The sequence below is a fragment of the Amblyomma americanum genome, chromosome 5 (assembly GCF_052857255.1).
Source record: "Amblyomma americanum isolate KBUSLIRL-KWMA chromosome 5, ASM5285725v1, whole genome shotgun sequence".
NCBI classification, from domain to species: Eukaryota; Metazoa; Arthropoda; class Arachnida; order Ixodida; family Ixodidae; genus Amblyomma; species Amblyomma americanum.
In genome coordinates, this window is record NC_135501.1 from 187,090,407 (window position 1) to 187,114,847 (window position 24,441).

At 46.0% G+C, this 24,441-nt stretch overlaps 1 protein-coding gene across 1 annotated transcript in view; it reads right to left on the reverse strand.

Moving 5' to 3' along the window:
- Positions 1–24,441, reverse strand: part of LOC144134475 (uncharacterized) — a 377,143-nt gene that overhangs the window by 90,591 nt on the left and 262,111 nt on the right. Inside the window, exons 120-129 of the mRNA XM_077667385.1 lie at positions 23,626–23,829; positions 22,881–23,012; positions 15,534–19,784; positions 14,226–14,426; positions 11,441–12,019; positions 10,071–10,271; positions 7,259–7,837; positions 5,888–6,088; positions 3,127–3,705; positions 1,724–1,969 (exon numbers count right to left, since the gene is read on the reverse strand). Coding sequence (XP_077523511.1) covers positions 1,724–1,969; positions 3,127–3,705; positions 5,888–6,088; positions 7,259–7,837; positions 10,071–10,271; positions 11,441–12,019; positions 14,226–14,426; positions 15,534–19,784; positions 22,881–23,012; positions 23,626–23,829 — 7,173 coding nt within the window. The remainder of the gene's footprint in view (positions 1–1,723; positions 1,970–3,126; positions 3,706–5,887; positions 6,089–7,258; positions 7,838–10,070; positions 10,272–11,440; positions 12,020–14,225; positions 14,427–15,533; positions 19,785–22,880; positions 23,013–23,625; positions 23,830–24,441) is intronic.

Here is a 24,441-nt window from a genome sequence, read left to right on the forward strand (position 1 = left end):
GCAAAACGATTTCGCTGGCTTTACCTGCATGTTTCACACAATCAGCCATTTTAAACTCGTTGAACACGAAAAAATCTTCAGTTGCCCTTTAAGGGGGGACGTGGCTTTGAAATTCCCAAAAATGACCAAAAAATTACATTTTTGAAAATTGTTGTATTGACTTGTATGTCTTGTTTTTTATGCTGTCCTAAAGTTTCATTCGATTGGCAAGTACTGCAAAAATTTTTTTCATGAGCTGCGCCCGCTGTGCATTGTGAAGAAACACTCAAACAATGGGTGTTTTTCTTCGTTATGGTTTTCTGCCCAAGTAGTCACCTTGCGGAGCAGATTTATTCAAAACTGTTTTATCTATTTTGACCCCATTAGTCTTGTTGCGCTAATAGGATTAGAGTGCAGGTCAAGAAATTCATTGTTTTTGAAATTTCTGAATTTTTAATTACTTTTATGAAAGTTTCTTCTTACTTTAGTGATGGAAATGGATGCTGCATTGCAAAATATTGAAGAATAATATTTATGCCTTGCAAAAAAAAAATAGTAGGAATGAAATGAATGTTAAACCAGTCTTCTGCCACATTTTATTATCTCTGTATCCTTTTCACAAAATTATGAAAAAAATATATATACAGTCGAGCCCACTTAAAAAAACTCCAGTCACAGGGATCGCATTTGTGTTATCCAAAGTTCGTAGCAAGTGGACTTCTTCTATTACAGCGAAAAATGCAAAATCAGTCCAAGGTGGTGGTTCTTTCCTGAAAAGGTCCGTTATGGATGTCTGGTTCTTCATGCATACCCTATGTCAGTGCTTTCCAAGCTCTCAGAGTGGTCACGTGTTTCTCACTGAAATTATTTCCACCAAAAAGCTGTTTTACAGACACATTATTACTAATTACGATGTCAGTGGTCATGGCAGCTGGTGGTTGGTTATACTCCGCGTCTCTGATCTTCGACAAAGTTGTAAGAATGCAGCGACGAACCTTCTGCAATGCACGTGTGTGCAGAGCGTGTGAAATGCACTGCCTGTTGTATGCGTGCTTCCACCTGGCAGCAGCGCAGAGGTTCGACACCAATTGGAGAAATGCATGCCATCTGATCGGCTGTGCCAGCAAAACATGCCATTTGAGTGGTAGTTAAATTTCTCACACAGCTGACATTAGTTTATAACCAATGCATGCAATTGTTTCGCTTTGACCGCTGCCCCTCTTTTGCATGCACTACGCTCCTGCTAGCACTTGAGATCAACCAGCACATGTGCATGCACCGATTGACACTGCAGTTCATCAAGGTGCACTTGGCCGGTGGTTATAATGCCGCCTCTTTATGCTTCTTGGGGGGCGCCACACTCTTTTGGAAGCAGGGGGGTGGTGTTAGGGAAACTGGGAAATGCTTCATATGTGGACTACTGAAATAACATCCCATTATTGGCTGTCACTTCTTTCCGTCAAGAAAGGAAAGGAAGATGGGTTTACGAATGCACTGTATGAGTGCATTCTTGGGAAGCCACAATGGCAGATGCCGGGCTGTGCTGTGATTGGTGCAGCATTAGGGCGTATGTTGTATACACCTCCCTGGCGATAATGGACACATTGCACTACGTTCACCATGGTGCATTCCTAGTGCATCCTCACAAAGCAGAGAAGGGAGAGCAAGCCTCAAAAACACAAAAAAATGCAGGATGTCACAAAAGAACAAAATAATGTGTGGTAAAAACACGCTCGTGGTATGCTCTTATGAACTTTGTCTGAAGAATGAAGAACGGATAAGGACGTACCATGCCAGGTTTGGAGGATTCCACTTCAGGTGCTGAATGCTGTACAGAGTCAAGGTGGTGGGAAAGGTTTCGGAGCCGGTCGGACAGTTCGTCGTAGTGCCCTGACATGTCTGGATGCTCGGAACGGTAGAGCTCTAGGCTTTGGCGCATGTCATCATCATACAACTGCTGAGACACTTCATCAATGAGCTGTTGTGCTTCCTGAAAACAAGAAATCACCAACATTTGCCTGTCAGGCATGAATCGAAAGCATGAAGGAAGGCTTATACAGGAACAAAGCCCATCCTCTGGATTATCCGGAAAAGAAAACATAAATATCAAAATATTAAGGTACGACCAAAACAATTTGGATCCCTTAAACTGCAGCACCACTATATGAAAGGTGACAAAGCTTTTCAGCTCACCATATTTCAAAACTGAAACATGAATACCAATTCTAGGCACCTGCCATACTAGTATAGTCAACAAAGCATTCTAGTCATTGACTCTACGTCTTTACATCAGCTTCCAGGTATAGTGGACATAGAAGAATAACCTTGCAAGATTTATAAATGTTCATATTAAAAGCAGGGTACACTGTGTGCAAGGGCATTCACCAGCAAGCAAGCGCTTCTTTTGGATGCTAAAAAAGAAAAAAAAAAAGAGAAAAGAAATGCTCATTTCACGCCTGAAAGCATGTGCTCTCCTCCGTAATGAATTTGCCTGAGCTCCTGCCTAGACTCCATAATGAACTTTACTGCTCATCAAACCTGCACCTCTTTCAAAAGTTTAGAACAACCACCCAATATTTTAACAGTGTAGAGGAAACATTGACCATTTAGTACATCAGCATGCTATTACAATGTGGTGCTACAAAAGAAGAGCTCATGCCAGGGTGGACACCACGTGCAAGTTTCGTTCTGCATGCACGCACAACCACTGTCAGCGTTGATGCTTTTCTTTGCCAGCAGAGGGTAGAAACAAATTGATGGTGGGTGATTATGTTAATATACAAAGAAACAGCGAGCACCAATTTTGTGTTGCCCTTGCGGCAAAAGCCAAGTAGATAACACTCGTGAAGGCATGAGCTCTTCATGCATGAGACAATTCTTTTGTTTTTTCACTACAAAAATTGAAAGATGCAGGCACGCCATCCAGCCGACAACCAAGCGGTATTGCAAAATCTGACCAGTTTTACATGACTGGATGCAGTAGTTTGTGCAAATCAGGCTGCTGAACTATGATAGCATGTGCTACATGATATAACAAATCCAAATGTGACAAAACTTTGAACTGATGATTGTGACTATATTGCTAAAGTCTCAAATAAAGAGATGGAGCGGAGGAGATTGTGTACCTGACAAAACACCTCAACGTACCTGCAACTTTTGTTGCCTTGCGGGACCCTGGAGGAAAGTCGCTTCCTTCAAAAGTCGCTCAATTATCAGGATCCTCCGGAACACTATTATAATAATGGTGGTCACCCGTGAGGGCCACCTGGCACCAGCAAGCCATTCTGGCAAAGGTTCTTCTGCATCCACATCAGACAATGCTGTTGCGCTTAAGGGCTCCTTGCTATGATCCCTAGGATGTTCTTGGTCTTTAGGAGCATCCTTGTTTTCACGAACTGGCACAAACTCAGCCGACGGTTCTCCTGGCATTCCTGGAAGCACCTCCTTGCCGTCCTTGAGGACACGGGTGACTTCAGTGATGACGAATGTATCGACGTCTTTGGGCTCATCAGGGATCTCAGAGGGCTTCTTAGGCTTATGCTTCTTTTTCTTGCCAGGTTCTTCCTTTTCATCTACGGGCTTTTTGCCATGAGCAGGCTCTGTGAAACCAATAGTTGTAGAATATGGCTCCTTTCCTGGTGTTGGCTCACGGCTGGGCACTTTTCCTGGCTCCACAAACTCAGATGAGGGTTCTCTTGGCATTCCTGGAAGCACTTCCTTGTGTTCCTGCAGAGAAATAGCACGCGCCATCCGAGACTGCACAGAAAGTGGAGAGAATGCTAATGCCAATTCTAATGTGGCTCCCAATTCCATACCACGCAACCTTTGTGCACCCTCCGAACAGTACTCCAAAATGAAATTTTTCGCGTACTCATTGACACATTGCAGAAATTTGTGGCACCATTTGCAAGAAATGTGTCACTTCATGAGCAGAGTGAAAATTGTGACCTAAATTATTCAGATTGTAACGCTCGCAGTTCAGCGTGCGCACGTCAAACTGCGAGCATGAGGTAGCGAAGAGAGCGGCCCCTACCGCCCAACGCTGCATGCTATCAGCTAGTCCACTGCAGGCAACAAAAAAGACAGGGCTGCGAGCATGAAAGGACGCGGACACACACTGCAATGTCTCGTCACCAGAAGTGCAACCTCAGACGGCGCTACGATGCAGTTTTATCTGATTCTGGCCGCCTGTCACACGCCCCGACTTATTTTGCCGCCAGTTGTACCAGCAGCATGACAGTAGGAATGCAATGATTGTTAAACCAGCATTCTGCCACATTTTCTTAACCCTGCAGCTTTTTCAGTAAATTATGAGGAAAAATATATGCCCTTGAGCCGACTTATAACAAACTTCAGAGTCACGAGGATCGCATCTGTTTTATCCAAGGTTCATAGCAAGTGGACTACTCGTATTACACGGAAAAATGCAAAGTCAGGACAAGGTGGAGGTCATTTGCTGAAAAGGTCCATTATGGACGTCCGGTTCTTCATGCATCCAGTATAACTGTGCTTTTCAAGGTCTCAGAGTGGTCACATGTTTCTCACCGAAATTATTTCTGCCAACAAGCTATTTTAGAGACACACTAATACTAATTATAACGCGAGTGGTCATGGCAACTGGTGGTTAGTTAGCCTCCGTGTCTCCGATCCTCGACAAAGTAGTAAAGATGCAGTAACAAAGCTTGTGCAACGCACGTGCGTGCAAAACGTATCAGTTCCACTCCTTGCTGTATATGCATGCTACTTCCACTCGGCAGCAGCGCAGAGTTTGAGAACCGATTGGAGAACGTAGGCTACTTGACCAGCTGCGCCAGCAACGCGTACCAGCTGACCGGTATTTAAATTTCTTGCATAGCCGCCATTAGTTTATCACTGACTATGTGCAATTGTTTTGCTTCGAACACTGCCCCTATTTCATGCACACCGTGCTTCTGCTTGTACTTCAGATGAAACGGCACACGTACACACAACAACTGACAATGTAGCTCGTAGGGGCACACTTGACTGGTGGTTTCAATGTTAACTTTTCATTGCTTTTTGGGGGTTGCCACACTGTTTCAGAGAATGGGAGGAGCGTCCAGGAAATAAGGAAATGCTTTTCTGTCCCTACGCTGGAGGTAAACATATGTTTTTTGGCTTTGAGACCGAATTTAATGTGCCTCCTCAATTGCTCTAACCAACTTGGACGGCTCTCACGGTCGTTTGTTTTATATGAGACACAGCGTCATTTTTCTAATACATATTTTGACGGCAGCACCACCCTCGTTTGTAATAAACAAGCGTTCATTAAAACTAGGGCCGTTTTAAGTGGGCTCGACTGCACTAGAAAACAATTTTCTGCAAATATAATGCAAAAAATTTGTGACAGAAGTGATAAAATTATTTCTAATATGCTAAACAATTTCACGTAAATACATCAAGAAATAAAAACGTTTTGGTCAAAACCGCATCCTCCTAAATCCCCATTATTCTTTCATGTCATTACAATGAAGGCGCTGTTGCATCATATATGCACTACTGAAATAATATCCCATTATTGGCTGTCATTTCTTTCTCTCAAGAGTGGAAAGGAGGGTGAGTTTACGAGTGTACTGTATGAGTGCATTCTTAGGAAACTACAGTGGCAGATGCACAGCTGTGTGGTGTGACTGGTGCAGCATTCCGGCGCACATTGCATATGCTTCCCTGGTAATAGTGCACACACTGCACTACGCTCGGCATGGTGCATACCCAGTGCATCCTCACAAAGCAGAGAAGGGAGATCAAGCCTCAAAAACACAGAAAAATGCAGGATGCACGTCAGGATGTCACAAAAAAACAAAAGAATAGGTAGTAAAAACATGCAGACCATCTCATGTCATGCTCTTACAAACTTTGTCTGCAAAATGAAGAAGAGATAAGGACGTACCATGCCAGGCTTGGAGGATTCCACTTCAGGTGCTGAAGACTGTACAGAGTCAAGGTGGTGGGAAAGGTTTTGGAGCCGGTCAGACAGTTCGCCAAAGTGCCCTGACATATCTGGATGCTCGGAACGGTAGAGCTCTAGGCTTTGGCGCACGTCGTCATCATACAACTGCCGAGACACTTCATCAATGAGCTGTTGTGCTTCCTGAAAACAAGAAATCACCAAGATTCGCCTGTCAGACATGAATCGAAAGAATGAAGGAAGGCTTTTACAGAAACAAAGCCCATGCTCTGGATTATCCGGAAAAGAAAACATAAATATTAAAATATCAGGATACGACAAAAACAATTTGGATCCTTTAAACTACAGCACTACTATGAGAAAGACGACACACAGCCCTCCAGTTCACTATACCTCAAAATTTAAACATGCATACCAAATTCTAGGCACCTACCATACTAGTATTGTCAACAAAGCATTCTAGTCATTGACTGTATGTCTTTACATCAGCTTCCACGTATAGTGCACATAGAAGAATAATGGTGCAAGATTTATAAATGTTCATTTTAAAAGCAGGATACACTGTGTGCTAGGGCATTCATCAGCAAGCAGGTTGTAAAACACTTCTTTTGGATGCTAAAAAGGAAAAAAAAAAAGAGAAAAGAAACGCCTATTTCACGTCTGAAAGCATGTGTTCTCCTCCGTAATGAACTTGCCTCAGCTTCTGCCTTGACTCCATAATGAACTTTACTGCCTATCTGACCTGCACCTCTTTCAAAAGTTTAGAACAACCACCCAATATTTTAACAGTGTAGAACAAACGTTGACCATTTAGTACATCAGCACGCTAATACAATGTGGTGCTACAAAAGAAGAGCTCATGCCAGGGTGCAGATCACGTGCAAGTTTCTTTCTCCACGCACGCACAACACCTGCCAACGTTGATGCTTTTCTTTGCCAGCAGAAGGTAGAAACAAATTGATGGTGGGTGATTATGTTAATATACAAAGAAACAGCGAGCACCAATTTTGTGATGTCCTTGCAGCAAAAGCCAAGTAGATAACACTCGTGATGGCATGAGCTCTTCATGCATGAGCCAATTCTTGTTTTTTTTATCACTACACAAAGTGAAAGGTGCAGACGCACCATCCAGCCGACAACCTAGTGGTATTGTGAAATCTGACCAGTTTTACATGACTGGATGCAGTAATTTGTGCAAATTAGATTGCTCAGCTGAGATACCAGGTGCTAGGATATAACAAATCCAAATGTGGCAATACCATTTATGAATAATTTTAATTATATTAGAAAAAGTCTTAATTAGACAGTCGAAGAGGAGAAAATCGTGTCCATAACTAAAAGACCTCAACGTACCTGCAACTTTTGTTGCCTTGCGGGACCCTGGAGGAAAGTCGCTTCCTTCAGAAGTCGCTCAATTATCAGGATCCTCCGGAACACTATTATAATAATGGTGGTCACCCGTGAGGGCCATCTGGCACCAGCAAGCCATTCTGGCAAAGGTTCTTCTGCATCCACATCAGACAATGCTGTTGTGCTTAGGGGTTCCTTGCTATGATCCCTAGGATGTTCCTGGTCTTTAGGAGCATCCTTGTTTTCACGAACAGGCACAAACTCAGCCGACAGTTCTCCTGGCATTCCTGGAAGCACCTCCTTGCCGTCCTTGATGACCCGGGTGACTTCAGTGATGACGAATGTATCCACCTCTTTGGGCTCACCTGGCACATCAGAGGGCTTCTTAGGCTTAGGCTTCTTTTTCTTGCCAGGTTCTTCCTTTTCATCTATGGGCTTTTTGCCATGAGCAGGCTCTGTGAAACCAATAGTTGAAGAATATGGCTCCTTTCCTGGTGTTGGCTCACGGTTGGGCACTTTTCCTGGCTCCACAAACTTGGGTGAGGGTTCTCTTGGCATTCCTGGAAGCACTTCCATGTCTTCCTGCAGAGAAATAGCACGCGCCATCCAAAACTGCACAGAAAGTGGAGACAATGCTAATGCCAATTCCAGTGTGGCTCCCAATTCCATACCACGCAACCTTTGTAGATATATATATGATAGATATGGCTAGTTCGGGCCATGCCACATGAATTGCGTTGTGCGCCCTCCGAACAGTACTCCAAAATGAAATTTTTCGTGTACTCATTGACACATTGCAGAAATTTGTGGCACCATTTGCAAGAAATGTGTCACTTCATGAGCAGAGTGAAAATTGTGACCTAAATTATTCAGATTGTAACGCTCGCAGTTCAGCGTGCGCACGTCAAAGTGCGAGCATGAGGTAGCGAAGAGAGCGGCCCCTACCGCCCAATGCTGCATACTATCAGCTAGTCCACTGCAGGCAACAAAAAAGACAGGGCTGCGAGCATGAAAGGACGCGGACACACACTGCAATGTCTCGTCACCAGAAGTGCAACCTCAGACGGCGCTACGATGCAGTTTTATCTAATTTTGGCTGCCTGTCACACGCCCCGACTTATTTTGCCGCCAGTTGTACCTGCAGCATGACAGTAGGAATGCAATGATTGTTAAACCAGCATTCTGCCACATTTTCTTAACCCTGCAGCTTTTTCAGTAAATTATGAGGAAAAATATATGCCGTCGAGCCGACTTATAACAAACTTCAGAGTCACGAGGATCGCATCTGTTTTATCCAAGGTTCATAGCAAGTGGACTACTCGTATTACACGGAAAAATGCGAAGTCAGGCCAAGGTGGAGGTCATTTGCTGAAAAGGTCCATTATGGACGTGCGGTTCTTCATGCATCCAGTATAACTGTGCTTTTCAAGGTCTCAGAGTGGTCACGTGCTTCTCGCCGAAATTATTTCTGCCAACAAGCTATTTTAGAGACACACTAATACTAATTATAACGCGAGTGGTCACGCAACTGGTGGTTAGTTAGCCTCCGTGTCTCCGATCCTCGACAAAGTAGTAAAGATGCAGTAACAAATCTTGTGCAACGCACGTGCGTGCAAAACGTATCAGTTCCACTCCTTGCTGTATATGCATGCTACTTCCACTCGGCAGCAGCGCAGAGTTTGAGAACCGATTGGAGAACGTAGGCTAGTTGACCAGCTGCGCCAGCAACGCGTACCAGCTGATCGGTATTTAAATTTCTTGCATAGCCGCCATTAGTTTATCACCGACTATGTGCAATTGTTTTGCTTCGAACACTGCCCCTATTTCATGCACACCGTGCTTCTGCTTGTACTTCAGACGAAACAGCGCACATACACACAACTGACAATGTAGCTCGTAGGGGACACTTGGCCGGTGGTTTCAATGTTAACTTTTCATTGCTTTTTGGGGGTTGCCACACTGTTTCAGGGAATGGGAGGAGCGTCCAGGAAATAAGGAAATGCTTTTCTGTCCCTACGCTGGAGGTAAACGTATGTTTTTTGGCTTTGAGACCGAATTTAATGTGCCTCCTCAATTGCTCTAACCAATTTGGGCGGCTCTCACGGTCGTTTGTTGTATCCGAGACACAGCCTCATTTCTTTAATACATATTCTGACGGCAGCACCACCCTCGTTTGTAATAAACGAGCATTCATTAAAACTAGGGCCGTTTTAAGTGGGCTCGACTGTACTAGAAAACAATTTTCTGCAAATATAATGCAAAAACCTTGTGAGAGAAGTCATAAAATTATTTCTAATATGCTAAACAATTTCATGTAAATACATCAAGAAATAAAAACATTTTGTTGAAAACCGCATCCTCCTAAACCCCCACTATTCTTTCATGTCATTACAATGCAGGCGCTGATGCGTCATATATGCACTACTGAAATAATATCCCATTATTGGCTGTCATTTCTTTCTCTCAAGAGTGGAAAGGAGGGTGAGTTTACGAGTGTACTGTATGAGTGCATTCTTAGGAAACTACAGTGGCAGATGCACAGCTGTGTGGTGAGATTGGTGCATTATTCCGGTGCACATTGCTAATGCTTCCCTGGTGATAGTGAACACACTGCACTACGCTCGGCATGGTGCATACCCAGTGCATCCTCACAAAGCAGAGAAGGAAGAGCAAGCCTCAAAAACACAGAAAAATACAGGACGCACGTCAGGATGTCACAAAAAAACAAAAGAACGGGCAGTAAAAATATGCAGACCTTCTCGTGGCATGCTCTTACGAACATTGTCTGCAACATGAAGAACAGATAAGGACGTACCATGCCAGGTTTGGAGGAGTCCACTTCAGGTGCTGAAGACTGTACAGAGTCAAGGTGGTGGGAAAGGTTTTGGAGCCGGTCAGACAGTTCGCCAAAGTGCCCTGACATATCTGGATGCTCGGAACGGTAGAGCTCTAGGCTTTGGCACACGTCGTCATCATACAACTGCCGAGACACTTCATCGATCAGCTGTTGTGCTTCCTGAAAACAAGAAATCACCAAGATTTGCCTGTCAGACATGAATCGAAAGCATGAAGGAAGGCTTTTACAGAAACAAAGCCCATGCTCTGGATTATCCGGAAAAGGAAACATAAATATCAAAATATCAGGATACGACAAAAACAATTTGGATCCCTTAAACTACAGCACTACTATGAGAAAGACGACACACAGCTCTCCAGTTCACTATACCTCAAAATTTAAACATGAATACCAAATTCTAGGCACCTACCATACTAGTATTGTCAACAAAGCATTCTAGTCATTGACTGTATGTCTTTACATCAGTTTCCACATATAGTGCACATAGAAGAATAATGGTGCAAGATTTATAAATGTTCATTTTAAAAGCAGGATACACTGTGTGCTAGGGCATTCATCAGCAAGCAAGTTGTAAAGCACTTCTTTTGGATGCTAAAAAAGAAAAAAAAAGAGAAAAGAAATGCTCATTTCACGCCTGAAAGCATGTGCTCTCCCCCGTAATGAACTTGCCTGAGCTTCTGCCTTGACTCCATAATGAAGTTTACTGCCTATCTAACCTGCACCTCTTTCAAAAGTTTAGAACAACCACCCAATATTTTAACAGTATAGAACAAACGTTGACCATTTAGTACATCAGCACGCTATTACAATGTGGTGCTACAAAAGAAGAGCTCATGCCAGGGTGCAGATCACGTGCAAGTTTCGTTCTGCATGCACGCACAACCCCTGTCAGCGTTGATGCTTTTCTTTGCCAGCAGAAGGTAGAAACAAATTGATGGTGGGTGATTATGTTAATATACAAAGAAACAGCGAGCACCAATTTTGTGATGTCCTTGCAGCAAAAGCCAAGTAGATAACACTCGTGATGGCATGAGCTCTTCATGCATGAGCCAATTCTTGTTTTTTTTTATCACTACATAAAGTGAAAGGTGTAGGCGCGCCATCCAGCCGACAACATAGTGGTATTGCGGAATCTGACCAGTTTTACATGACTGGATGCAGTAATTTGTGCAAATTAGATTGCTCAGCTGAGATACCAGGTGCTAGGATATAACAAATCCAAATGTGGCAATACCATTTATGAATAATTTTAATTATATTAGAAAAAGTCTTAATTAGACAGTAGAAGAGGAGAAAATCGTGTCCATGACTAAAAGACCTCAACGTACCTGCAACTTTTGTTCCCTTGCGGGACCCTGGAGGAAAGTCGCTTCCTTCAGAAGTCGCTCAATTATCAGGATCCTCCGGAACACTATTATAATAATGGTGGTCACCCGTGAGGGCCACCTGGCACCAGCAAGCCATTCTGGCAAAGGTTCTTCAGCATCCGTGTCAGACAATGCTGTTGCGCTTAAGGGCTCCTTGCTATGATCCCTAGGATGTTCTTGGTCTTTAGGAGCGTCCTTGTTTTCACGAACAGGCACAAACTCAGCCGACGGTTCTCCTGGCATTCCTGGAAGCACCTCCTTGCCATCCTTGAAGACACGGGTGACTTCAGTGATGACGAATGTATCCACGTCTTTGGGCTCATCAGGCACGTCAGAGGGCTTCTTAGGCTTAGCCTTCTTTTTCTTGCCTGGCTCTTCATTTTCATCTACGGGCTTTTTGCCATGAGCAGGCTCTGTGACGCTAATAGTTGTAGGATACGGCTCCTTTCCTGGTGTTGGCTCACGGCTGGGCACTTTTCCTGGCTCCACAAACTCAGATGAGGGTTCTCTTGGCATTCCTGGAGACATTTCCTTGTCTTCCTGCAGAGAAACAGCACGAGCCATCCAAAACTGCACAGAAAGTGGAGAGAATGCTAATGCCAATTCTAATGTGGCTCCCAATTCCATACCACGCAACCTTTGTAGATATATATATATGGTAGATATGGCTAGTTCGGGCCATGCCACATGCATTGCGTTGTGCGCCCTCCGAACAGTACTCCAAAATGAAATTTTTCGTGTACTCATTGACACATTGCAGAAATTTGTGGCACCATTTGCAAGAAATGTGTCACTTCATGAACAGAGTGAAAATTGTGACCTAAATTATTCAGAGTGTAACTCTCGCAGTTCAGCGTACACACGTCAAAGTGCGAGCATGAGGTAGCGAAGAGAGCGGCCCCTATTACCGAACGCTGCATACTATCGGCTAGTCCACTGCAGGCAACAAAAAAGACAGGGCTGCGAGCATGAAAGAACGCGGACACACACTGCAATGTCTCGACACCAGAAGTGCAACGTCAGACGGCGCTACGATGCAGTTGTATCTGATTCTGGCCGCCTGTCGCATGCCCAGGCTTATTTTGCCGCCAGTTGTACCTGCAGCATGACAGTAGGAATGCAATGATTGTTAAAACAGCATTCTGCCCCATTTTCTTAACCCTGCAGCTTTTTCAGTAAATTATGAGGAAAAATATATGCCGTTGAGCCGACTTATAACAAACTTCAGAGTCACAAGGATTGCATCTGTTTTATCCAAGGTTGATAGCAAGTGGACTACCCGTATTACACGGAAAAATGCAAGGTCAAGCCAAGGTGGTGGTTATTTGCTGAAAGGGTCCATTAGGGACGGCAGGTTCTTTATGCATCCCCAATAACAATGCTTTTCAAGGTCTCAGAGTGGTCACATGCTTCTCATCGAAATCATTTCTGCTAACAAGGTATTTTAGAGACACACTATTACTAATTATAACGTGAGTTGTCATGGAAACTGGTGGTCGGTTAGTCTCCGTGTCTCCGATCCTCAACAAAGTTGTAAAGATGCAGCAATGAAGCTTGCGCGATGCAGGTGCGTGCAGCAGCACAGCAGTGGTTGAAAACCGATTGGAGAACGTAGGCTACTTGACCAGCTGTGCCAGCAATGCGTACCAGCTGACTGGTAGTTAAATTTCTCACATAGCTGCCATTAGTATATCACCGACTGCGGGCAACTGTTTTCCTTTGAACACTGCCCCTCTTTAATGCACAACACATTTCTGTTTGCACTTAAGACCAATCGACACACATACATGCAAGAAATGACACTATAGCTCATCAGGGCGCGCTTGGCCAATGATTTCAATTTCGAATTTTTTATTGCTTTTTGGGGGCTGCCACACTGTTTCAGAGAAGGAGAAGAGTGTCAAGAAAAGAGGGAAATGCTTTTCGGTCCCTATGCTGGAGGAAAACGCATGTTTTTTAGCTTTGAGGCCGAAGTTACAGTGCCTTCTCAATTGCTCTAACCAATTTCGGCTCTCATGGTAATTCGTTGTATCTGAGAAACAGTGCCATCTCTTTAATACCTATTTTAATGGTAGCACCACCCTTGTTTGCAATGAACAGGCGTTCATTATATAACTATGGCCAATATAAGTGGGCTCGACTGTATTAGAAAACAATTTTCTCCAAATATAATATGTACTGAAATTTAGTGAAAGTAGTCAGAAGATTATTTCTAATATGCTAAAAAATTTCATCTAAATACATCAAGAAATGGAAACATTTTTCTGGAGGCTATGTCCCGCCTTAAATCCTCACTATTATTTCATGCCATTACAACGAAGGCACTGTGGCATCACAAAAGCACTGTGGCATCACATATGCACTGCTGGAATAATATCCCATTATTGGCTGTCATTTCGTTCCGTCAAGAGAGGAAAGGCGGATGGATTTATGAATGCACTGAAATGTGTGTTCTTAGGAAGCTACAGTGGCAGATGCATGGGTGTGCTGTGTGATTGGTGTAGAATTAGGGAGTATGTTGCATAATCTTCTCTGGTGGTAATGAACACTTTGCACTATGTTCACCATGGTGCATTCCTAGTGCATCCTCACCAAGCAGAGAAGGGAAAGCAAGCCTCAAAAACACAGAAAAATGAAGGATGCATGTCAGGATGTCACAAGAGAACAAAAAATGTGTAGTAAAAACACGCTCGTGGTATGCTCTTAAGAACTTTGCCTGCAGAATGAAGAACAGATAAGGACGTACCATGCCAGGTTTGGGGGATTTCACTTCAGGTGCTGAAGACTGTACAGAGTCAAGGTGGTGGGAAAGGTTTCGGAGCCGGTCGGACAGTTCGTCGTAGTGCCCTGACATATCTGGATGCTCGGAACGGTAGATCTCTAGGCTTTGGCGCACGTCATTATCATACAACTGCCGAGACACTTCATCAATGAGCTGTTGTGCTTCCTGGAAAGAAGAAATCACCAACATTCCTCTGTCAGGCATGAATCGAAAGCATGAAGGAAGGCTTGTACAGAAACAAAGCACAAGCTCTGGATTATCCGGCAAAGAAAACATAAATATCAAAGTATTAAGGTACGACAAAAACAATCTGGATACCTTAAATCTACAGCCCCACTATATGAAAGCCGGCACAGAGCTTTCTAGTTCACTATACTTAAAAAATGAAACATGAGTACCAAAATCTAAGCACCTAAAATACTAGTATAGTCAACAAAGCATTCTAGTCTCTGGCTGTGCGTCTTTACATCAGCTTCTAGGTATAGTGCACATAGAAGAATAATAGTGCAAGATTCATAAACGTTGATTCTAAAAGCAGGAGCTACAGTGTGCTAGGACATTCACCACCAAGCAATTTATAAAGCACTTCTTTTGGATGCTAAAAGCGATAAGAAAGAAAGCATGTGCTTTCTTTCATAACGAATTTTACTGACTATCTAACCTGCACTTCTTTCAAATGTTTAGAACAACAACCCAATATTTTAACAGTGTAGTGTAAACATTCACAATTTAGTACATCAGCACGCTATTACAATGTGGTGCTACAAAAGAAGAGCTCATGCCAGGGTGCACATCACATGCAAGTTTCTTTCTCCACGCACGCACAACCCCTGCCAGCGTTGATGCCTTTCTTTGCCAGCAGAGGGTAGAAACAAATTGATGGTGGGTGATTATGTTAATATGTGATGAAACGGCGAGCACCAATTTTGTGTTGCCCTTGCAACAAAAGCCAAGTAGAGAACACTCGTGAAGGCATGAGCTCTTCATGCATGAGCCAATTCTTGTTTGTTTTTTCACTACAAAAATTGAAAGATGCAGGCACGCCATCCAGCCGACAACCTAGTGGTATTGCGAAATCTGACCAGTTTTACATGACTGGATGCAGCAGTTTGTGCGAATCGGGCTGCTGAACTATGATAGCATGTGCTACATGATATAACAAATCCAAATGTGACAAAACCTTTAACCGATGATTCTAACTATATTGCTAAAGTCTCAAATAAAGAGACGGAGTGGAGAAGATGGTGTACCTGACAAAACACCTCAACGTACCTGCAACTTTTGTTGCCTTGCGGGACCCTGGAGGGATGACGTTTCCTTCAGAAGCCGCTCAATTATCAGGATCCTCCGGAACACTATTATAATAATGGTGGTCACCCGTGAGGGCCACCTGGCACCAGCAAGCCACTCTGGCAAAGGTTCTTCGGCAGGCACATCAGACAATGCTGTTGGGTTCACCGCACTTGCTTCTTTGTCATCGGGTGACATACATGTGACAAATGCATCCACGTCTTTGGGCTCACCTGGAACATGAGAAAGCTTTTTAGGCTTACCCTTCTTTTTCTTGCCTGGTTCCTCCTTTTCACCTTCAGGTTCTTTGTCTTCAGCAGGCTCTGTGAAGCCAATAGTTGTAGGATACGGCTCCTTCTGCTTCTCCTTCTTACCTTCTCGTTGAGGCGTTATGTCTGTATGCTGAGTGATGTCTTTAGCCGGAGATGTTATTGCTTTTGAAGCATCATCTAGGGGCTCATGGTCCTGTGAGGCTTCTTTTCTACATTCCCTGATTATGTCAGTGAGTTCTGCAATGAGGTCACTATCGTCATGTTCCTGGACTCCTGGTCTTCCACTTGGTTTGGTCTGCTTGCTTTTCTTCTTCTTTTTGCTTGGCTTTTTGTTGTCTTCAGGTTGTTGGATGGATTTAGTGTCTGGTGTCAAGCTGAGGGCTGTGTCAGTTGGAAGGTGTTTTGAGGAGTCTTCTTTGCCTAAATGCTTGGGGGCTTCCGGATGCTTGTCACTGGACACATCATGAGGTGAGAGCACCTCTTCACCTGGGATGATAGACGAGGCTTCAGTGACGGTGGGCTTTTCAGGATATGTTTCGTCAGGTACTTTAGAGAGTGCCTCTGGCCGGACTTTTTCCTTTCCAGGTTCTTCATCATCTTCACGTGTCTCTGTGCTGGTGCTGGTTTTGCGGCTTGGATGTGGTTTGGCCGTATCCACGGTGCGATCTGAAACAGGCTCCCAATCACTCACCTTCACAACACGGGTCTTTTCTTCTATATTGACAGTGCGGTGACCTTGGTCACCTGGTAGTTCTGAAGGCTTTTCAAGGCCGCTGTCTTGACCTGGCTGTTCTTTTTCCTTGTCAGGCTGTGGCTCCAGAAGTGACTCTCGAGAAGCAAAGCCTGTTGAGGAGGGACCTTGCTCTCCTTTTTCGATTACGTGGGTAATCACTGCTGTCATGACACTGTCTTGGCCATGCTTGTCACCTGGCATTTTAGGAAGATCTTTCGTCTTGCTCTTCTTTTTCTTCCCTGCGGGTTCGTTCTTGTCCTGTGCTTCTTGCTGCTGGCCAAGTAGCTTTGAGTCAAATATGACATGACGAGACTTTCTTTCTTGAGTGGTCTCTCCACGTTGAGGCACTGTGGGTTGCTTGTCATCATGCCTAGCTGGCTGCACTATTTTAGTGGTGGTAATGGTAGGAACACCATATATTATAGTTAGCGTTCTTTCATCCAAAGAATTTCCTGCTTCCCCAGTGCCCACTTTAGAGGCATCGACTGGCTGGATTGGCACCGATTTTTTTGGTGACTGACCTTTCCCAGCAATGGATGGCTGCGGATAAACAGGTATGTATGAAGGAACCATGCTGGACTCGTCATGAGGCTGTTGATTGCCTGTAGGCATATGATCTTTGGATATCTCGCCTTTGGTCACAACCCTGTTTGTATCAGCTGCTGGATCGGTGTCTGTGGTGCGAGGAGTATCCTGTTGTGTGTCTGCTGTAGTGTAAAATGACATGTGCACAGTTTCAGGTGTCGTGTCTGGTACCTTGCTGTCAAGCACAGAAGTGGGCACACTGCGGGAATGCTCTGCATCAAGAGAAGCAACGCCTGGCTTTGAAGACACGTCGACTTGAGTGCCAGCCTGAAAGTCGACGAGGGCAGACTTGTCTTCCTGAATGGATTCCAGTTCCTTCTCCAGTTCCTCTGTAACTGCAAGTTGTGTGGTGTCGTCTCTCTCACTGGCAATTTCTGCCTGCGGCATTTCTATATGAGAAGACTGATCTGGAAGAGGAGCTTTGCCTTTCTTTTTAGACCTTTTCTTTTTCTCTTTTTTCGTTTCCTCAGCAATGTCTGCTTGAGGCGGTTGTCCTTTCTTGGCGTCTTCCACAGCTGGAGTTTCAGTGCTATGCTTGCTGTCTCCAGAAAACAAATGCAGAGCAAACTTTTTCACTTTCTTGCCCAGTCTATCAAGAGGGCTAGCTGTTGTTTTAGTTTCTGAGGTTTTCTCAGTCGAAGATGGTGACTGCTCCTTCTTTCGCTGTTTGGAGCTCTTCTTGAGCTGCTTTGGCTCGCCATTAGCAGGGCCCTCATGATCAGTTGCATCTCGCCCTTCTTTGTCGACACTTGGCAGCCTGACTGCTTCTTTTCCTGAAGGCAGTGCTATGGTTTGCTGTTCCTCAGACTGTAGTGTTTTACTATCAGGCTCTGTGCTAGGCATAGATGATACAGGCTGCACAGAATCATCAGGCCTTCCATGAATAGTCTCAGTGACTGAAAAAAGTAGAGCTGGACTTTCTGTTCCCTGGGGTTCAAGATGCTTCGGGTGTCCATTGGCCTGCAGGCCATGACCAAAGGCCTTTTCTGGCTCTTGATGCAGTTTCATGGCAATTTGTTGCCCTGGTGCTGTAGAGACCAACTCGGTAGTTGCAGTGTAGACAGTAGTGCCCACATCCACTGTGCTTGTTGTGAGTCTGTGAGCAGGAGATTCAGGCGCCTGACTTTCCAGAATAGTGGCATCAGCCTTTTCCTTGCCTGGAACCCCACTAAGGTCTGCATTCTGAGTCAAAAGCACTGGTTTCCGTGGTTGACTTTCCTTACCTTTTTCTTCGGCAGGCTCAATACCAAAGAACAAACGACGAGCGTCACTCGTCGAACCTTTTTCAGGTGAAAGTTGTCTCACTGTTACAGTACTGCGAGTGACAACTTCACCTGATGGATGAGTTTCGGACCAAGATGTCTCAGTCCTAGAATCAACAGGGAAGACCACAGTACTTTTGACATCCTCACCTAATGCAGGCTGTGTTTCGAACGGAATCCTTGTTACATGCTGCTGGGCATGAATACCCGGCCATGGCACAGATGCCTTGTCAGGCTCTTCCACTCCGCTAGGCAGTTTGGAAGGAGCTTTGGCATCTCTCTGAGTGAAATGACTAGTTGTCCAACCCTGACTGTACTGTGTCGTCTCAACACCACTTACCACCTCAGGCATGCTTGTTCCTTGTGTTGGCTTCCAGGAGCCTGTTTCAGATCCTTGTGTGCTCATTGTGTAAGCTTCAGTGGTGCTCTTTATGTCTTGCGGCACTTCACTCGCAGACACGCTACCTACACTTGTGCTTGTCAGAGGTTCTGCCTCATGAACATCTTCCTGTGGTGCTTGCACCAGCTCCGCATAGGATGGAAGCTGGAAGGAATAGTGCACCAGCTGAACTTTCTCCTGGAACTTAAGCTCAATGGTCTTCTTTTCGTCTGTGTCCCGCACGACCCTCGAAGATACCAAGTTGAGCGGTTCCACTTCTCTCTTGAATTCACTCTCCACAAGTTTGACTTCGCCGGATGCAGGTTCTTGCCTGCTGGCAATTGAAGACAGTGTCCTCAACTCGTCATCAATAGATGCATCACTAAGCACCCTGGAAACTCCTGGAAAGCTGCTAGCCTCCTTTGGAACAGCAGGAAGCTCTTCAGTAGTCCCCGTGGCTGCCTGCGGGTGCTGAGTTGTGTGCACTGAGCGCCTTTCCATTGTGGGTGTTGCAAAAGGCATGGGCGATGGGCTGCGCTCGTGCCGAGTCACCACCCAGCTGCTGCCAAATCTATTCTGTCCCTCCACAGGCTGGGACTGCCAGGACTCCCATGAGGAGCTGTCATGAGCAGGACTCCAGGCACTTGTGACAGTGGTAGTCGACACCTGTTCTGGTCGCCTGAGGGGCTCCAGATTTGCCGTGTATGCCTGCATGGCATCGGGGCTTGTCAAAGACCTGAAAGACTCGGACAGCTGCCACGGGTGGCCTTCATCTGTTTCCAGACGTGGCTGGCCCCTCTGCCCCACGGTGACTGCTGACACAAGCCTGGTGGTGGTGCGAGTCACCTGTGAGGTCCCGTCTGGGCGCTGCTCTCGAGTGACAACGCTCTGTGGCCTAGACTGGTAGTAGGCCGTGTAGTCCTGGCCGGCGGGGACGTCCATAAACGAGCCCAGAGCTTGGCCGGAAAGCTTCAGGACTGTTTCACTTGGTATGGCCGCCCCCTGTAAGCCAAATACTAGGCCGTTAGTCTAGGCCTTGCTGCCAATCCAGTACTGTCACTGCGCGTGTGTGTGTGTGCAGCCGAAAGTGACAAGAGCTGGAGGAGGAAGTTGTGGAGTAGAGAGTGAGAGAGAGAGAGAGGAGACAAAGAGAGAAAGAAAGACAAGGGAAGGTGGTGCAGATGTACAAGTTTGTATTGCCATAAAAAACAGGAGCAAAAAACATGAAGACGACACCAGAAGATGGGAACATACCATGCACAGCACTCCCTTAACAAAAGTATGACACAATTATGCAAGTTACTGCACAGAACCACTTTTAGGCCCATTTTGGGCGCTCTAAGGAATTTGTATAACTGTCAAACATGACCAGCAAAGGCACTCTCAATGCAAATGCAACACAACACACAGAAAAACTCAAAGCTTGCCTGTCACACAGACATGCTAGGGTTGCTAATAAATATGCACGCGGTGATTGCCCTTCCTACGAACTTGTGCAGTCACAGTATCGCAAGACACATAGAAGCCATTCTCGTCAATGGTGCTATGCAGAAAAAGCAGCAAATGGCAGTACATGAGGTGAGACTCATGGTAGTAGTGGTCAGAGGTCGTCCACAGCTGAGATCTACAAAGTCTTCCAAAGAGCACGCCAAAACAAAAACAAGCGTTAGTAGCTGCGGCGGTAATTCAGGAATGGTATGGGAGAGCTAGGGGACTATGGAAGAAGGTCAGATGGGAGAGGGACCGCACCACTGTGCTTTGGTATTAGTCACACGTCGCAGACCAGGCAGGAAAGAGAGCAATGATATGTGGTGGGTGTCTTTCGGAAGGGTTCGTCCGTCTAACAGCTGCAAACATGCGAAGGTGTTGTTCGAATCAAACCTTGGAGGCCGGGTCAAGGCACCCGTCGGAATGGCGCCCAGCATTTTCACCCCCTCCTTCCCCCACAGGTTCCCGAGCGCTTGCCTCTTCAGGCAGCCCCTTGCGCTTTTTCTTGGCCTTTTTCTTGCTGGCCGTCTCTTCCAAGGGGGTGCCCTGACGCTGCTCCTGTGAGCCCGCGCCACTCTCGTCATCGGTACCTGTCCTCTGAGGCACAACCCCCGCGTCCTCCTTGCTCACTCCTCCCGACTCCCGCACTCCCCCCGATCCGTCCTCACTTCTAGGCTCGGCCCCTTCGTAGCCGGGCACAGGGCTTCCCATTCGAGCCACCTGCGCGTATGTCAATCGCTTAGTCTCGCCCGTGGGTGACAACAAGTCCCTTTGCACTGTTTCTTCCACAGGTTGTGGTGGTGGTGGTGCTGCTGCTGCTCCATTCAGTCTCTCAGAAGTCTCGGCCTCCTCCCTCACAGGCACATGAACCGCAGGAGTGGCACTGGATTCCTCCTCATGTTTGCTGTCTTTTGTGGGATGAGGCTTCTTGGGTTCATCAACGGCAATGGGCTCTCTTGCTGAGCTTGGCTGTGGGCTCGCTCTTCCAGAGAGGATTTCCGCGTATGTTGGCTTCAGCGCTGACGCATCCTCAGCCGAACCTTCAGCTTGCCTCGAGTCGGCAGTTACGCTTTGAGATGGCTGTGCTTTGGTCTCCGCTTTCTTCTGCTGACTAGAGCCATCCTTGGAACTTGACTTGGCTGTGCTAGCTTTTGCATGCTTCTCCTGCGACGTTACTGGAGCTGAACTATGTATCACAGGGGCAATGAGGGTGACTGGAACCTCTGCGGACTCTTCGAAGTCTCCCTGGCTTTCCGCTGGCAAGCTATGTGCTCCTCTCGGCAGCTGAAGGAATGGTGTACTCTTTGGGTCGAAACCTGGCATCGAGCTTGAGGCCTGCCCTGGCTCGGGCGTGGCTTCCCTGGAAGGGCGGGCACTGCCGCGCGGCGATCGCACATATCGTCTGTACGAGGTGTCCGTGCTCAGGTTGAATGGCACCTCATCGGGCAACTGTCGCTGGTGCAGTTTGCGTATGTGGTCCTGCAGCTGTGTCATTTGGTGCCGGTACTTTCTGACCTCATCCTTAAGAGCCTGAGGGGGGGAACAGAGTTTGGCACCAGGGGGAAAAGAGAAACACCAGTGTGTTGGTTACGAGCTGCGCGCTACCCTAGGCACGACCTAGTGGGAGCCACAACCACAGCGTGCTCTTCTACACACAGCAAAACGCCTCGGTTTTTCTACGCAGCAGGTGCAAAACAAAGCCGCACTGCCAGTCTGCTGCCTACGGGTGGCTTGTCCGGCAACAGCAAGCCAGCCAATTCTCGAGGGGAAACAGCCCTGGTTTCTACTATACTATTTCAGCCTCCTTTGAACTAGACCAAAGGTGAGCATATGCTAACAAGGTCCTGGGGCACGGATGCATGAGCAATTACGGCGTGCGGGACAAAGGTGACCAGTGGAAAAACAAAAAGAGCACAGAGTACTCTTAGACCACAGATCGCATTCTTCAGCTCGGTGTTGCACAATAAAGTGACTACGTATTACAAAGGCATGCTGGGGTGGACGCCGCAGGGACTGTGAAAGAAACTAGCTTCTACCGAATTAGGTGAGATACTAGCAAGACTAGCTTCGGAAGCAAGATATTGCATCTCCCTGCGATTGGACATTACACATGTTTTGAATGAAATCAGTAAGGCTATATGATTCAAGTTTAAATGTACACCCACTGCTTTCAAAAGAAAAAATTTCACCCTATCGGCTTGCTCGGGACCTTTGCAATATAACTAGATACGAAATAAGCCTCGGTATCATATTTGGAGGACTTGAATAATCAGCACGTAACGACGGAAAGAAGAAAGTTAATTGTGCATTGAATCCTTTATAAGAACCTGAAATATTCAGACCTTGCTGCATAGTTCAAAAGAGGCCAAAACCAAAAGCAGTACAAGCAGCTTCTATTTTAGAAGAAGCGAGAGAGCAAGACTGAGAAAGAAGAAATGAAAGGAAGCAAGAAGATTTAGAAGAAACAAGTCCTTCTTGCTCTGCGTGCCTAGATAACAATCCTACCGTGACTGCTAAAGCTTGCACGTAGGCAAAGAATACTGCACACGCATACAATCACTCATCCACAGATGTAGATTTTATCTTCTGAGCACACACGCCAGCACTCACCTCCTGGAGCTTGAGGTTCAGAGTTCGTTCCTCAGGTGTGTTACCGATAGCTCCAAGGGCCAGCTTCAGTCGGTGTTCTGACTGAGACAGAAGCTGTCTCACGTGGAGAAGATCTTGACTGTACTGTTCATCCTGCAAGGAAAGAGCCATTGCAAAAAATCGGCAAATTGCTGCAATCTCCATCTTTTTCTTGCCAGGCAGCACATGACCAGACTGATGGAAGTGACTGTCACCCTGGGCATAAGAAACAAGGGCAAAGCTGATGGTTTATGGGGGTTTAACGTCCCAAAGCGACTCAGGCTATGAAAGACGTCGTAGAGGAGGGCTCCGGAAATTTCGACCACCTGGGGATCTTTAACGTGCACTGAAATCGCACAGCACACGAGCCTCTAGAATTTCGCCTCCATCGAAATTCGACCGCCGCGGCCGGGATCGAACCCGCGTCTTTCGGGCCAGCAGCTGAGCACCATAACCACTCAGCCACAGCGGCGGCTCAAGGGCGAAGCTGAATAAAGCTGCTAGATTCATTTAGTTCGTTTGATTATTAAACACCTCCAAAGCCTGTATGATGATGATAATGACTGCAGATTTACATGGCATAAGTGCAGCTGTAGCCAAGCAGCCACAAGTAACTCAGGTCTTTTGGTCACGGTACTTTGGAGAAAAAAAAAAAAGCTCAACAGGAATCGGCATGCTAAGCATGGTTTGGCCGATGGGAAAATGATAAGTAGGTTTTGAGACATGCCTGTGCGAGGCAGGCAGACAGTTCTTGGCAGCGGGCGTCCAATTTTCCCTGGAGTCCCTGCAGCTGCTGGGAAAGCTCCTGTACGGTGGCCACCATGGCATTCTCCTCGGGTGCCCACGAGGCCCAGCCGCGGAGATGCACCCGTAGTTTCTCCAGAGACATGGCCATCTTGGTCTGCTGGCTCGATAGGTCAGCCAGCATTTTCTGCATGGACGGAGAGTCGCCTCTTGTTATGGGCATGTGTGCTGGTTAAAAAACGCCATTTTTTCCCCCCTCCAGAAAAAGCGAACAAGCCTATGGTGTTGCCATTCTTGTCGACGGCCATGGCACGCATAGCAGTTCCCACCAAGTAAGCTGTACTGACTTCGGGAAAAAATAAAGGGAAAGAAAATGGGGCCTCGAAGTGGCTGCTTTTACCAAACGCAGCTATGCTATGCTCAACAGCATTCTTTTCACCCAGACAGACAAACCTGTTCTCCCATGTGTAGTGGTAGTTTCGGAAGTGCATATGTGACAGACTTTCATTTTATAATAAAGCCTTCAGATACCTTCCTTTATCCCAACAGCTACTTTCCCATTCTCCATAAGAGATAGAGAGGGAGAAAACGTAAAGTAAAGCAGGGAGGTTAAATTCTCCATTCTCCAAATAGGCCATAAAACCTAGCAGCTGCAGTCACTCATACATGCTGGCGGAGTATCATTATGCATGCAAACTTACATACACACCCATGTACAAGAAAACCTCGATAAGTTCCTGGTTCATACGATGTACTGCTTCCTAGGCTCAAAATCGCGGGCAATAAAAATGTCCCATGG